Source organism: Nelumbo lutea, chromosome 4, assembly GCF_056320005.1.
Source record: "Nelumbo lutea isolate HS-2025 chromosome 4, American lotus-T2T, whole genome shotgun sequence".
In the NCBI taxonomy this organism is placed as follows: domain Eukaryota; kingdom Viridiplantae; phylum Streptophyta; class Magnoliopsida; order Proteales; family Nelumbonaceae; genus Nelumbo; species Nelumbo lutea.
Window position 1 is genome coordinate 80,663,578 of NC_142687.1, and position 15,967 is coordinate 80,679,544.

The following is a 15,967-nucleotide window of genomic DNA, read 5'->3' on the forward strand; positions in this document are numbered from 1 at the left end:
TCTTGTTTCTTTGAAAAGAAATACAAGTTAAAACACTACACCAATAATTAAGGGGTTGTTCTAGAAGAGCTGAGGTGGCTGACCTCAATGACTTAAGGCCTGAAGGGAGCCCTGAACGCTATCAACTCATTTTTCCAATCAAACAATGACAGCTCTCTAGAGTCTAGACTGTATGGTGGCTTTGGCCAGTGTCACGTGTGAACGTGTTAAGCACAGACATAAAGGCCAATGTTGACAAGTCTAGACAACTCATTTGCTGATTGGAGAAACAGTAACGTTAGCAACGAAACATTAACAACGCTGGTCTGGAAAATAATGCATCTTTTTGTTACAATTCTACCACGTGACAACATATTATCTCATAGTTAAGATAATAGAAGCCATACAGGAGAATGTCACGGGCCTAAAGTAAATGTGAACACATAAACCTTGGGCTTCTCCAATGTATAGATTTTGGACCCGGAAACAACCCCTGCTTACTTCGCATAAGTACAAAACCAATATGATAATTGGAATGGCAGTGAGACATAGGATCTAAATGCCCCAAGTTGTTGAAACTAAATCAGCAGAGACAAGTTTAACAGTGATCTCTCATTAATTAGCCAAGCTTAGAGTATGACACTCACTGATTTCTTCTCACATTACTAGTAGAAGAATTCTGCTCTGATAGGATCTTTAAGACATTGACTAATGCTCGTAGCCGGTCCCATACATTCAAGCCATAAAGTGCTTCTACAAGTGACTCCTGAAACTCAAAGCAATTTTCTGCAACAGGATACTGCAACCAGAAGAATAAAAAAGGTAAATTAGTACATATTAAAAAAGAAATTATATATGGTAGAATGAAGTTTTCTGCATCAAACCTGAATTGGCTTTGGTATCTTGGTTTTGATGTAAGGCCACCATCTGTCTTCAACAACTGATTTTACAAGACAGCAAGCTCGCAGTCCTTCTACACCAGCAAATCTTCCAAATCCACTATCTTTGACACCACCAAATGGCAGTGACTGAAAACAAGAAGACGTCAAAGATTCAATGAAGTTAACAAAAAAAACTTATAGTCAAATGACAAGCCATAATCTAGAATCCACCTTGCAGCCTATGCTGGGACAGGTGCAGATAAACCAAAGGATGGGAGAATGGTTTGGCAACTGAATATATGATGCAGCCAACTTTTTCAGGTAGTTCCATTTAAAGTTGGAAATGTTTCATTGTTGGATGGTAATCTCTAATTCAATATCAAAAGTATAGGAATGGAAGATAAAGATTACCTGGCACATGTAAGTTGATGCAAAGTCATTGATTGCAGCAACTCCACAGTGTATTTGGGAGGCAATTTCTTTTGCACGGCGCTGGCTGCCAGAAAAAACAGCACAACCAAGTCCATATCTTGTGTCATTTGCAAGCTTAATAGCCTCTTCATCAGAACTGAATTTCATTATTGGCATGATTGGTCCGAAAGCCTGTAAGTTGCTCAAGATTAATTTGCTTAGCACTTTTCCAAAGAATCAGTTAGAAGTACAAATAAGGGGTACAGCTACCTCTTCCTGCATCAATTTCATAGTGTGGTTAACATTTACAATTACAGTAGGTGGAAAGAATTGATCAACTGCATCTTCACCCAAATTGCCGAAACTTCCTCGACCAACAATTTCTGCCCCTTTGTCTAAGGCATCATTCACAAGGCTTTGAAGCCTTTCAGCATGCTCTTGGAGACATATTGCACCCATGTCATACTTTCCCGCCAGTGGAGGGCCCTAGGCAAAATTTTCAGTTAAAAAAAATCCATCATTTTATGAAAAGTTAATAAAATTCTATCAGTAGACCAATAAGAAGATGAAAGGGAGCTTTCCTGTGTAGCTGCAATTTAAGATTTTGATGTACAGCTGATAAGAGTGGTATAGTGTACCTACGTTGAATGAGAACAGGATAAACAGCTTTCTACCTTATTTTTTAGATAAAGACAATGGAATAAAGACATACATGGCAATATTTGGTAATGCTGGACTAAAATTTTCACTTTTCCCAGACATCTGTCTCCTTTGATTCCAATATAAGATATAACGAGAACTATCTTAAATCCTAAACACCCTACATATCAAGTCATAGCTCTCATCCTATTTCAGAAAGAAATAGATTACCATATGATCTTTAAGATAAGATACAAGGAACACATCCCTCTTAAGTTGCATATGCATTTACTTGTTATTCTTATTACTTTTTAAATCATGAAAAACGGATAAGGAATTTAGACTTATAAATCTTGGGCTGACATGCATGAAAATGTGGGTTAAAGTCTGAGGGCAGCGACTTTGTGCAAAAAAGAATGCCAAAGGTTAGGACTGTACCCAGTCTGCCCTTCCCAAGACCCCAGATAGCTGGGGCAACATTGGGTAATGACTTTTTTAAGTCCTTGGCACTGGTATTACCACACAAAGGAAACAGAAAATGTCAAGAATAGGCACATTTTCATATTACAAGCAAACAGAAACCCAGGCAGAAAAATGCAACTTTAATAGAATAACTGGAATAAAATGTGTTGGAAGCAATATACTTACAACACAAACAGATTTTACAATTTTGACCACTTGAGCAACAAATGAAGAATAAACATCCCTATGAACATAAAATCTCTCAGCACCAGCGCAGTTTTGTCCACTTGATTGAAGGACAGCCCTTACAGCAATTTGTGCCACCTATATGGTGAAACATACAATATCACATACACAATGAGGAGCATTCAGGCAAGAGATATGTTGATTTTCAAATCTTAAAAGACTTCCAAAAACCAATCCAATAAAAATATCCTATCAGACCAGTAAGACAAATGATAGAAGATCTGCGTACATGAGGTACATCTACATCTTCACAAACAATAAATGCATCTTTACCACCAAGTTCAAGGGTAACTGGTGTCAGATTGTTGGCAGCATTTTTCATGATCTGCAATTAAATCATGGCAACCAATCAGCAATGCATGTAGTGAACAGTTAAATTCTTCGGTAGTACTTTGGTGACTATGTTCAGAAGAGCAACTACCAATTGAAAACTCCTATCATGAAAGTTCATAAATAGAGAGATGCTAGTAAACCAGTTTATGTAACTTTTCATCTTATTCTCACTGTAGACAAGGTGGGATCCATGAAAAGACATGTCCTACTTTGCTTTCTATAGTGTCTCCTCGTGGATCTCACCATGTATGGACTATGGAGAACAAAGTATACAACAGTTGTGCAAGATCATTAACTAGCACTCCTCTCAAAGATAATTTTCATAATACAGGTACATTTTTTATAAGAGCACTGATGTGCAAATCAGCATTAAGTGTTTGCATGAACATTTTAAGCATAGCCAAGGTTCCCGAAGGCAATAATCTAATGCAGGACATGTTCATGAATCATGAACTGTCCCTAAACAAGGCTCATGCATATAAGAGAATCGCCCCTTTTTATTTATCAAAAAAGAGAATCGACCCTTCTATAAATTACAAATCAAACCATGCATTCATGAACGTATCACATGGCTTCAAGAAGACTCAAGGAAAATATATTGAATGTGTGCTTGCTTTTAACTTAGCTCACAAGTCCAGCTAGGATTAACATAAGTAACCTTAACTGGTGCAACAAAATATAAAAAACCTAACTTCATATCTACGTTTAACATGACATATCTATGTTTAACATATTTCTGTATTATATTTGAGAAACACACACACACACACACACATATATATATATATAAACATATCATATCTGGGTTTAACATATTCCAGCCCATATAGACATATCATTGTTTGACATATTTCTGTAATATTTGTCAGGAAAGGTGTATTAATGAGTCTATGCAATCACATGGTTTAGGTTAATATCATCTTTAGGCTTCCCATTACTCCTAACACCTTAGCATTTTAAGACACTAATTACCATGGCCTGGAATACCACTGGACAATTTCTTTAGGGAGCGTAGCAGCAAAATCAGATACTAATTGTGGACAGAATGATCTTTTTGCAGTGGAGTGGACTGACTAATAGTTAGCTTCCTTCTCAGAAAATAGAGGACAAACAGAAAGTATCTCTGATATTGATAAATGGAAGAGCATACCATTTTACCAACTCCAGGCGATCCAACAAAAATTATTTTGTCAACTGAAGAAACTAAGGCTTCTCCTGTTTCAGCAAATCTGGCAAGAAAAAAGTTCAACTAGTATCAAAACATTGCAAACTGCCAAGTTATCTAACCAGTAAAAAATACATATATTAACCCACAAACATATACCCTGTTATTACATGGACCAGATTTTCAGGAGCTCCAACAGCAGCAAGAGCTGCTTGAATGATTCGGAAATAGAAACAACCAGACCAACTTGCATGCTCTGAGACCTAAATTACAAAAGATAGGGTTTCCATCAAAGAATCTTGTACATTTCAATTGGCATCAATATATGAAGAAAATTGTCTAAAGCGCCCTTATGCACTTGGTGAACTGTGGCTACTCTACGGTCTGTACCGATAATATTGTTTAGAAACTTGATTAGAAAGCAATCAGACATTGACATCTTTTTGGATTCACATTTCAAAGAAGAGATAAGATGATTAGAATGAAAACGGTGTTGTATGCCTATCCAGAAACATTCATACATCTAGGGGTGTTCAAATTTGGTTGATAAACCGAAAACCGAACCAAACCAAACCGAATAAGCAAGTTAGGTTCAGTTATTCGGATATCGGTTCAGTTCGGTTTTTGTTTAAAAACGGTTTTCGGTTTTGGCTCAGTTTGGTTGAGATTTTCAACCTAACCAAACCGAAAACCGAATTAGTATTTATTTAATGAAGTATATTAAATATTTAATGTGATCTATTTAGTACTTTATGCTAATTAATTATTATATTTCCCAATGACCAATTTGGCAATTTCCCACTGGGCTTTAATTGTTTGTGAATAACTTTTAATTAATAATTGTTAATTAAAACCTAGACTAATCATTAATTGTTCATTAATTATTAATTGTTTTTGAAAAATGGCAATTCGCCAATTCCCATTGGCATAGGGCTTTGGGCATAGCTTTTAATTAATAATAGCTAATTAATTAAAACCATTGGGCTTTGGGGCATTCTAACTTTTAATTAATATAATAATAGTCAATTAAGTTAAACTTTGATGGCAGTTCTGTAGGAAATCCAAGTCCCTCTGGAATTGGGGGTGTCCTTAGAGATGGGGGAGGAAATGTCCTGGCCCTTTCCCGATAGGACTGGGGGACACTCTTAGAGCAGAAGTTCTGGCATTCCTACAAGGGCTCAAGCTGGCTAAACAGGTGGGTTTTCAGCAGTTGGAAGTGGAGGGAGACTCAAAACTGATAATAGGTTGGATGCAAACAAACAGCTTAGGCGCCTGGTCCCTTAGACAACCTGTAAGGGGGATTATGCAACTAACAAGGGAGCTTGAAGTCAGGTTTAAATGGACTAGGAGATCAGCCAATGCAATGGCTGATACTTTAGCAAAGCAAGGAGTTAGTGGGCAGAACCTTTTTTGGGCCTGTTTGTAATTTGATGAGGGGTCACCTTGTTTTTTGATGGTGACAGTTGTACTAAGTTTCTTATAGAATTAATGAAAGTTACTGTTTCCAATAATAAATAAATAAATTATTTATTAGTTGACAGTTGTACTAAGTTTCTTGGAGGTGCCATTTATGTGGAATTAGGGCCCAACAGAACCAAAAACCAAATCAAACCAAACTGAATTTGGTTAGGGTCAGTTCGGTTCTGAACTCTAGTTTAGTTCAGTTCAGTTGGAGAAAATGGTCAAGCCGAATAGTCAGTTAGGTCCTCAGTTCTAACCGAACCAAACCAAACCGACCGATTGTACACCCCTACATACATCAGGACTCAAACAGCCAAACTCCACATAAGCATGGAAGATATCATATGCAGAATAATAGAATACCCAAAAAACACTGATGTCCACAAAAAAGGTGCAAAATCATATATGTAGCACTTGCAGAAAGGGTGTTTATAGTATAAGTAAAACAACAAAATAAGAATCTGAAAATCATGGCATAAAGCATGGATAGAAAATAAGTAAAACAGAGAACAAAAATTCAGACCTTTATCACAACCCCATTTCCAGAAAAGACTGCTGCCAGCATTGGATTAAAGATATTGTGGAATGGATAATTCCATGAAACAATGGCACCAATCACCCCAAGAGGGTGGAATTCCACTTTGGATCTTTTGTGTAGCATTGACCTTCCAAAAGACCTGAAATTCACAAAAGAATAACATCTAATTTATGTTGTATGTATTTAGATGTATACATTCTAAACAAGGTAATAATCAAGATGGTAGTGGTACTAATACTGAACAGTTAAGAGTTATAGAATCCTTTTTTTATTAGTAACCATAAAGCTTTATTATTGATAAAAAAACCATAAAGCTTTATTGGATCTTTTCAGAAAAAAAAATTGTAGTATATACAATATGTCATACCAGTGTATCAAAATGTTAGAAACTCATATATACCATATAAGGTTCATGTATAATACGATTTTTATATATAATTCTGCTCTTTTAAGTTTTTTACATGTATCTCTCATCAACAAATTAAATGCAAAGGTTAAGGAAGTCACAATACTAAGACTGATTCCTTTTTTTTTAAATTAATACTAAGATTGATTCTTTGGAATTTCATCACTACAAAATTTGTTTTATTGATCAACCATTGAAGAGTTGGACTAAAACAAAGTCAAAAAGCAATTATTCTCATATAAAACAAAGTTAATAGGTGAATATTCACCTATTAGGTGAACTGCAGATTGTTCAGTTATACATGCCAAAATCTTAAAGTTGGAATATCAAAAGCCATAACATTTGGGATAAAGAAATGTTCAAATGGGAACCTGTACTCAGGCTTCAGCCACCGCTCACCCTCTGCAAGAAGCCAAGTGATCTTCTCACATGTCGTCATTATTTCACCCAAAGAAGCATCTACCATTGTCTTCCCTGTATCTCGAGAGGAGGTTCTGTTCAGTATAAAACAAAGATTAGGGAAAGTCCTAATGATTAAGAAAGATTTTAGCCTAAGGGAAAAAGTGGCTTATGAGTAATAAAAACCATTTGTGTTAAATTCACACAAAAATGAGCTATTTACAATAAGCTTCTTGTTGAGATTTGGTTACTTGTTGCAGTTTAGAGGTTAATGAAATGACTAGTTTTAGTGGACACACACATTAAGCCATTAATAAGGCTGTAGATTGTTTGAATCAAGAATTTAACAAGTAGTGCTTTTTCTAGTAGCTGGTTTTTGTTTTATTTTATTTTATTTTTTGGCCTTTGAAAAGTGTGTAAATAGCTAGTAGCTGGGTTTTATTACAGTGGCAACTATTTTCAGAAACCATTTATAAGCACATTACAAAGGATACTATTAATTTGCATAATATCGATGGTTTGGCTACTTATGAAAAAAAAAAATTAACTAAAGTTATTATATCAAAAGCAGTAAATCACTACACTAAATACTTCCTGACAAACAGCTCATGCATACATCTTGTTGAGGAGACAATAAATAAACATGTAAATATTCTCTTCTGAAAATGACAGAAAGCCATGAAATTAGATTTCTTTTCATATGGAGTGATAGGCCTCTAGAATTTGCTTCCAGAGCAGCTTTGGGAGGGAGTAGGATATCTTTAAAATAAAGCATGTTTGAATATCAGCTTCCATTTATTTCCTTCCACAGTGTTGAACAAGGTTCTACTTTTACTCCATATAGAGTGCTAAGCCTCTAGAATTTGCTTCCAGAGCAGCTTTGGGAGGGAGTAGAATATCTTTAAAATAAAGCATGTATAAATGTCAGTTTCCATTTATTTTGTGCAACAGTTCTGAACAAGGTTCTACTTATACACCATATCGTAGAAATTTTTTTTTTTTTGATCGATACCATATCATAGAAATTAGTAACCAAAAAAGATTCATATGATCAATTTCTTGTCTAAAAGATACTAGCCACAGAACTCTCAGAGGCAACCCAAAAAAAAGGAAAAGAAAGAAAGAACAGAATAATACAACAATGCCAACAGAACTCTCAGAGGCAGCTACACAAGCAGCACAAGATTGCAACAGATAATACAACAATGCCAACAGAATTACAAAAAGGATATTTACCCAAGAAGTTGTTACAAATAAAAAACTGATCGAGATAAAGAAAATTTGGATGCCAGAACTGTTTCCATATGGCATAAAAACAAATGAAAACAAACAAACAAATAAACTAGGAGGCTTGATGCATTTCTACTAATATTCTAAGTAGTTGAAGTACATCTTTATCTTATATGCAACATTGTATTCCTTACTCGCATATAAGCTCTTGATGTTCAATAATATATTTCAGAAGTATCCGCAGAAACTGGCGCCTTTGCTTAAAGCTACTCTTTGCCCATATCTTTTGAGCCTTCCTAGCCTGTGCCACATGCTCCTTGACCTGACAATTTTTAATTTATTCATATTCAGGAGATAATTCAGAAAAAAAAATGCAGTAGTTATGATAGAGGCTGGCAATAATTTACATATTAGACAAATTATTTATTACATATTACAGTTCTTTCTTATAAGTGTATGTTCATATAAAACATCTATATAATTATAATATGCTACATAGACGTTATAGCAGAATTAATGTAAGGATGCCTAAGTCATCAGGCTATTGCATGGGCAAGGCAAGTGTGCTGGTCTATTGCTTTGAGGTTTTGACAGCCTTGGTATGAAACAATATTAGAGTTCAAAGACCAATGTTAAAAAAGAAGATGGAGGTCCGATCAATTTGGAGCCTCAACTTATGAAACCATCTGCCAATTAGTGGATTTAAATATACAGATACATACACGATGTATTAATTCAAAACAAGGTTCGTGTATGGAGAAAAGGAAATTAATATAAATGTAAGAAAATTTGGTTGAGTAAATAGTAATTATGATGTGCAATTTTAGTAATAACAAAAAGGCAAAATTGAGTATTTGAGTTGTTGCATCTTAAGATATACAATGAAGGAAACGGGTCAGTGCAGTCAAAATATCAAATCCAATTTGTTTCTGAACATGACTGTATATAACCACCTACCTCATCAGGAGTCAAAGCAGGGAAGAATCCCAAGTACTTCATTGTTGCGGGCTCGTAACACTGAACTCTATCCGTCTGAGCTGCCTTCCCCCTCCTCGGTATCTGCAGCAAGATCAGACAGCATAGCAAAAGAATAAGAGTTTTAGCATAAATGAACCTGGGGTTTAACTGATTAATCTACTATTTATCCTGAAAGCTTCTCAAATTCAGTGGCCGAAAATGAATTTTATTGAAATATTCTGAGCCTATGGAGTTCGACAGCATAAATGTTCGCCCAAGAGTTCCTAGCTTCTTCAAATAGATGAAATAAGCATGTAAACATAAATTTAAGCAAATACACTAAATAGAAATACTAGTTAGAGCACATTTCACTCCTTTGTCGTGCTTGTTTTTTCTTACACTATTGGATGCCAATTTAGTAGAAGAAATGCGAATTCGATAAATGCTCTACAAATGAATGATCTGAAATCCAGACAAGGAATCTCGTCCAACAGAACCCCTCAATTCTCAACAGATCAGTAATAAAAGGAACAGCATTTTGAGAAACTCACATAAATGAAACTGTTCTCCTTGGTCTGATTTCTGTCATCCAGCACTGCCATGAAACCGAAGCTTAGTAGTAGACCAGCATAAAACGAAGAAAAAACAACAAAAACACAGAACATAACCGACAGAAGAGGCAAAGATCGATACCGTCAGAAGCATCGACGTCAATGGAGGGAACGTTAGGAGGTATGAGCATCAACAAGAGTCGACAGATCGCGAAAGCGAAGCCGAGAACGAGCAGAGGCCACCAGAACGCCATTAATGGTTCAGAATAGGAAGCTAAGCAGAAGCCCTAAGAACTATGAAGGATATAAGAGCAAATGCTCCTCCCTCCAACGATGTCTTTCGGTGGCAAATTTATACAGAAGCAAGACAGAAAGAAAGAAAGAAAGAAATGGAATCCGAAAAAAGAGAAATCCTCAAGTTCTTGAGATTTGTTTTTGCTTTTCCTTTTTCGTCTTATGTTTTCTTTTGAATGTAATAGTCGGCACTATTTGCATTTGCCTAGAGTCACCCGGGAATCCATGGATCTGATTCCTCTCGAGTATCGTGACGATGGCAGGTTTTGAACGAGGTTGTAAATTAGAGGAACAAACGGGGGCATTCGTTCTAGAACTCGTTCACACAATCACACTTCCCACTTCGAGCTGAGAGATTTCTCTCTGTTTATTAATTGAGAGTGGCTAACAAACATCCGTCCATTCATCTAGTGGGACCAGCAGAAACGACACAACTTGATCGTGGATGGACAGACAGAGATTCCTCTTCCTCGTATTCTAATCGGGGCTTTGATTTTTGAACAGAGGATTCAGAATTACGGGGGGAAATTTCTCGCCTTGACGATAGTGCGTGACCTTTTGCTTTTTGGTCCATTGTTGTTATCCTTCCGTCGCAACTCGCATCGCCCCGAATCGTGAATTCGTGATCCTACCTGTAACCTGTGTCATGTTAACGATGCAAGAGACACGTGGCACGACCAACGAGCTGTCAAACCGTTATACTAAAATTCGGGTGCAAACCGGATCCACTGGATTTTCTCTTCGAGCACACTAAAATTTTGACATGTCCATCGGTGCTCAACTGGCAATTACCTGCAACCGGCTGAAGCCTTATGATTAATAAAATATTTTTAAATAAAAAATTGAGGAAGAAAGAGTGCTCATGGTCCGGTATGAATTCCACTTCGATATGCGAGTAACACCATGACTACCATTAAGCCAACCGGTGAATCAATTCGGGCTAACCGGTGAATCAATTCTGTCACGTGTTTGAACAGTATACCTGAAACCTTCGGCACCGTGATATGAACGTTTACCTCCAACACAATCTCGACTCAGTCCTAAGAACAATAAAACCATCACCAAAACTGCCTGGCCGTCCTCCATCACGTTCACGCCCATCTCTGCTATGTCATAAGCACTGCTACGCAGGCTGTGGCTGGTCATGTTTATGCTCAGTTCCTCATTTGGGTAATGATGCATCAGCCGCTTAACTTTACTCAGGATCTGTTCCCGAGCCGAGTACTTACAGAACTGACACGAAAATGTTATTGTACCATATACCGAAATACCGCTTGGTAGAATTGTTTGGACTGAAGAAGCTTAAAGCCAAGGCACCTCTTGCGAACGCTACAATCTGGTTATCGCTTATCATTTCCCTTGATTTAATCCCATCATTGTCGGTGATTCAAGTTAGCAAAATCGATGAGGAAAATGAAACAATAATAGAACAGAGCACCCTTGAACGGTTCTTTTGATATTGAGATCTGATGTGGGTTAGCCTGGCCCAGCCCATCGTGGGCTAGGAGGCCCAGGCCACTAACGTCTGACAGCATCAACCACAACAGGGGGGAGCCCTATTGCCTTCGTATGAAGCCAACCACATGACGGTCAGACGTACTCACCAAGGCCTGTCGCCTGACCTCGTACGGCTCTCATCCGGAGCGTTAATCTTCACTTACCTCCAACACACTCAAGTATAAATAAGAGGTAACTCCCCCTTAAAGGGGATCCGAAACAGGGAATTCTAACACAACTCACTCATTTACTCCCCGCACCTACCTTGCTCCCTTAGCATTTACTCTAAGAGATCTAGTGCATTCGAGGACTGTCACCAAGACCTCGTCTCCACCCTCTCCTACTTTACACCTCGTACTAATTTGAGCGTCGAAGCCTCTGCCTTGGGTCTCCACTCGAGGCCTCTGACATTCCCTGTTTTGCAGTACCCCCAGTCTCCAGGAGCTTCATCACCAAAGGAACAACCTACAGTCCTTGACTTCTACGGTCCTCGGAAGGAATATCTCACCTCGGCCTACGGTCCTCAGCTTCGGCTCACCTCTTCCGAGGCCCCGAAGTCTTCAGCCTACTTTCATAACCTAGAGAATGAATTTACCTCATTGCCCCCGACATGTGGCAACAATTGGCGCCATTTGTGGGAACCGTTGCTAAGATGACCCCCACTTTAGGATAAAAAAAATACTCTAAATCCAAGCCCTCTTAAGCATGAAAGCCATGGTGTGGAGAACCAAGAACAATCAAAACCGAGTCACTTATGAATAGTTTCAGGCTGTCCTCGATCGTTTGGACCGCCTAACTCAACGTATGGAAGAAGTTTTCCCTCGACCAGGAGGTCCCTCTCGAGGCGACTGCCCCGCTGGGGTGTCAGAGGATCAGGGCCGACACGAGCATGTCAAGCCACCAACCCTCGGCCATGGTAACTCGCTGGCCGAGCCATCAAGATCAGGCAACAACCGTCCTCCAGATTCACCACAAAGGACCATCTGTCCTCCTAGCCAAAGGGAAAGCATGCCTGCTCAATCCGAAGATAGTCATCAACCTTTAGAGCAACACCACCGCTGCCAGAGGGAGGTCCCCCAGGATGATGACAGGCATCTCGGCTGCCTTGAAGTTTGCTCCCGAGGCAAGAGCCGATGCCACGCCACTCCCCCTCCCGCCTCGGATCTCTAGGACATTTTGAATGATTGTCGCTCCCGCAGAGGACCACGCGACCTTGCGTCAAAGTATTTGGGAGTCCGAGTTGACACCCATCGAGTCCGCGAGGACAGAAGCGGTGCCCATGCCCGTGATGACCCAGGGTTTGCCGAGTTGTGAGCCGAGATTGGGGACATCAAGGACGAGCTCTGCCAGGTTAAGGAGAGCCGAGCCGATGCCTCAACCATCCACAGCAACTCCGCAGGCCGCATGGACGCATTCACCCTAGAAATCATTTTGGAGCCTCTTCCTCTACACTTCAAGGCTCCCACACTGGAAACGTATGATGGGAGAATCGACCCCGATGACCACCTGGAGGGTTTCAGGGAGCTCATGATACTCTACGGGTATTTTGACACCTTGGCATGCTAGACCTTCCAGGCAACCTTCAGGGGGGCCGCCATGCACTAGGGGTAGCCATGTCCTTCTATCACCTATCCCTCAAGTTTCCCACCGAGCACAACGTCGGAGTTGTTTGTGAGAACCAGCAGATCGCCCGCCAATGCTACGTGGCAACGCTAAAAGGAAAGAATAGGGAGGCCTTGTCACTGAAAGGCCTCGACCTCCGAGAGGAGCCAGCGAGCTGAGGACCTCGTCTCGGCTCTCCTAGATGAGCCAGCCTCAGAGAAGATAGTCCGCGTCGGGTCCAATCTTCCTCCTGAACGCCTATTCGAACTGGTAAGTTTCCTCATAACTAACGTGGACGTCTTTGCTTGGTCCGCCGCTGACATGTCCGGAATTGACCCCTCAGTCATTACTCACAGGCTGAGCGTGGACCCGAGCTCTAGGCCAGTCCTGCAAAAGAAGAGGAACTTTGCACCAGAACGATGGAAGGCCATAGGAGAGGAAGTTGATAAGCTATTTGATGTTGACTTCATCCGTGAGGTACATTACCCTAATTGGTTGTCTAACGTGGTTTTGGTAAGGAAAGTTAATGGGAAATGGTGGATCTGTATTGATTTCATAGACCTTAATTGAGTCTTCTCGAATGACAGCTTTCCTTTGTCAAGGATAGACCACCTCGTCAACGCCACTGCAGGGTATGAACTACTCAACTTCATGGACGCCTTCTCCGGGTACAACCAGATCCAGATGAACCCCGACGATGAGGAGAAGACCTCGTTCATCATTGAGCATGACGCATACTGTTACAAGGTAATGTTGTTCAGCCTTAAGAATGTAGGGGCTACCTACCAACACCTTGTCAACAAGGTTTTCAAGAATCAGATGGGGATGAATGTCGAAGCCTACGTGGATGACATGGTGGTGAAGAGCCTAAGAGCCGAAGAACACACCTCGGACTTGGCCAAGACCTTTAATACTCTGCGCAAGTTCAACATGAAGCACAACCTAAGCAAGTGTGCCTTCAGATTTACCTCAGAAAAATTCTTAGGCTTCGCCATCACTCAAAGAGGCATTGAAGCCAACTCGGACAAGGTACAGGCCATACTAGACATGGCATCCCCTCAGTCAGTAAAGGAGACCCAGAGACTCACCAACGGGATAGCTGCCCTCAACCATTTCATGTCAAAGGTGGCAGACCGCTGCCTTCCGTTCTTCTGCGCCATCAAGAAGCTGAAAAATTTTTAGTGGACGAAGGAGTGCCAGCGTACCTTCGACGAGTTCAAGCTATACCTCACCTCACCCCCGCTCCTTGCTCAATCGGCATTAGGGAAAACTCTATATTTGTACTTGTCAGTTGGAGACAAGTTCGTCAACTCGACCTTGGTGAAAGATGACAGAGTCAAGAGACCTGTATACTATGTCAGCAAGGTCCTTTGCGACGCCAAAACCAGGTACCCCGAAGTGGAAAAACTAGCCTACACCCTCATCACCTCGGCCAGAAAGCTCAGGTCATATTTCTAAGCCCATACAATTGTGGTCCCAACGAATCAGCCTCTTAAGGCCGTCTTCACCAAGCTAGTCCAAATCCTCCCCATAAAGGCTGAACCATCTTGGATGGACCCCATCATCGACTTTCTACTGACAGGGAGACTACCCAACGACAAGAACAAAGCCAGAAAACTCTGACGTCAAGCAACACACTACACCTTGCTAGAGGATAAATTGTACAGGAGGTCCTTCACCATGCCTTACCTCCGATGCCTTCACCAGGAGGAGGGTGAGTACGTGCTCCGGGAAATTCATGAAGGCATCTGCGGCAACCACCTTGGTGGCTGAACCCTATCCCAGAAAACATTAAGGCAAGGGTATTTTTGGTCAACCCTTCACAAGGACGTGGCTGAGCTGGTATAGAAGTGCGACCAGTGCCAGAGACATGCCAACCTCTGCCATCAACCAGCCACCACCCTCTCGGCCCTCAACAGCCCCTAGACCTTCGCCAAGTGGGGGATGGATCTCCTCAGCCCCTTCCTTCAGGCAACGGGGGGCAAGAAGTACCTCATCATTGCTATGGATTACTTCACCAAGTGGGTGGAGGCCGAACCCCTAGCCACTATCACAACACAGGCAATTCGGAATTTCTTTTGGAAGAACATTATTTGCCGCTTCGGCCTCCCCCACATTCTTGTCACGGACAACGAAAAATAGTTCGAAGATGCTAAATTCTGAGAATGGTGCACCTCTCTCATCATCAAACAACAGTACACCTCGGTGGGCTACCCCCAAACGAACGGCCTAGCCGAGGCTATGAATAGAACCATCCTGGGTGGACTAAAGACTAGGTTGGATAGAGTTGAACGCCTATGGGCCGACGAACTACACAACGTCCTCTGGGCATACCGAACCACACCTCGGACAGCCACGGGACAACCACGGAAGCAGTGATTCCAATAGAGATCGGCCAACCAACGCTTCAGATCAAAGGGTATAATGAGGCCAAGAATGATGAGGCACTTAGAACGAACTTAGATCTACTGGAAGAAGCCAGAGAACAAGGACATATTAGGGTGGTTGCCTATCAATAGCAAGTGGCCCGCTACTATAACTCCAAGGTGAAAGAAAGGCACTACAAAGAGGGAGACCTTGTCCTCAAGAAGGTCATGGTCCCTGAACCTAGAATGGAAAGCCGGGTCCCAACTAGGAAGGCCCCTACCGGATTAAGCAAGCGCTCGTCCTCGACACATTTCAGTTGGAAAATTTAGATGGAAGACCCCTCCCTCAGATGTAGAACTCAGAGAACCTCCGGATGTACTACAGATGAATATAATTTTTTGATGAAGCAATGAATGAATGAAGTAAAGTTCCTCTTCACCTCGGATGATGGAACGAATGTGTCCTAAGTCCAAAAAGACTGGCAGCCTCGGGACTTGCCAACGCGAGAAACCCTCCTCCAAGGGACGAGCCCTTGGCATAGGCCATTGT

The 15,967-nt window shown here is 40.7% G+C and overlaps 1 protein-coding gene across 1 annotated transcript; it reads right to left on the reverse strand.

The window, feature by feature from the left end:
* Window positions 1-451: 451 nt before the first annotated feature.
* Window positions 452-10,292, reverse strand: ALDH22A1 (aldehyde dehydrogenase 22A1). The gene is made up of 14 exons (XM_088983817.1): window positions 9,801-10,292; window positions 9,659-9,702; window positions 9,108-9,209; window positions 8,345-8,472; window positions 6,893-7,015; window positions 6,101-6,254; window positions 4,276-4,379; window positions 4,102-4,180; window positions 2,848-2,943; window positions 2,559-2,696; window positions 1,542-1,757; window positions 1,272-1,463; window positions 864-1,007; window positions 452-778 (listed from the first exon to the last, which is right to left on the reverse strand). Exons 1-14 carry the CDS (start codon window positions 9,910-9,912, stop codon window positions 623-625), a joined length of 1,788 nt encoding a protein of 595 aa, XP_088839943.1. The 5' UTR covers window positions 9,913-10,292; the 3' UTR covers window positions 452-622.
* Window positions 10,293-15,967: the final 5,675 nt, after the last annotated feature.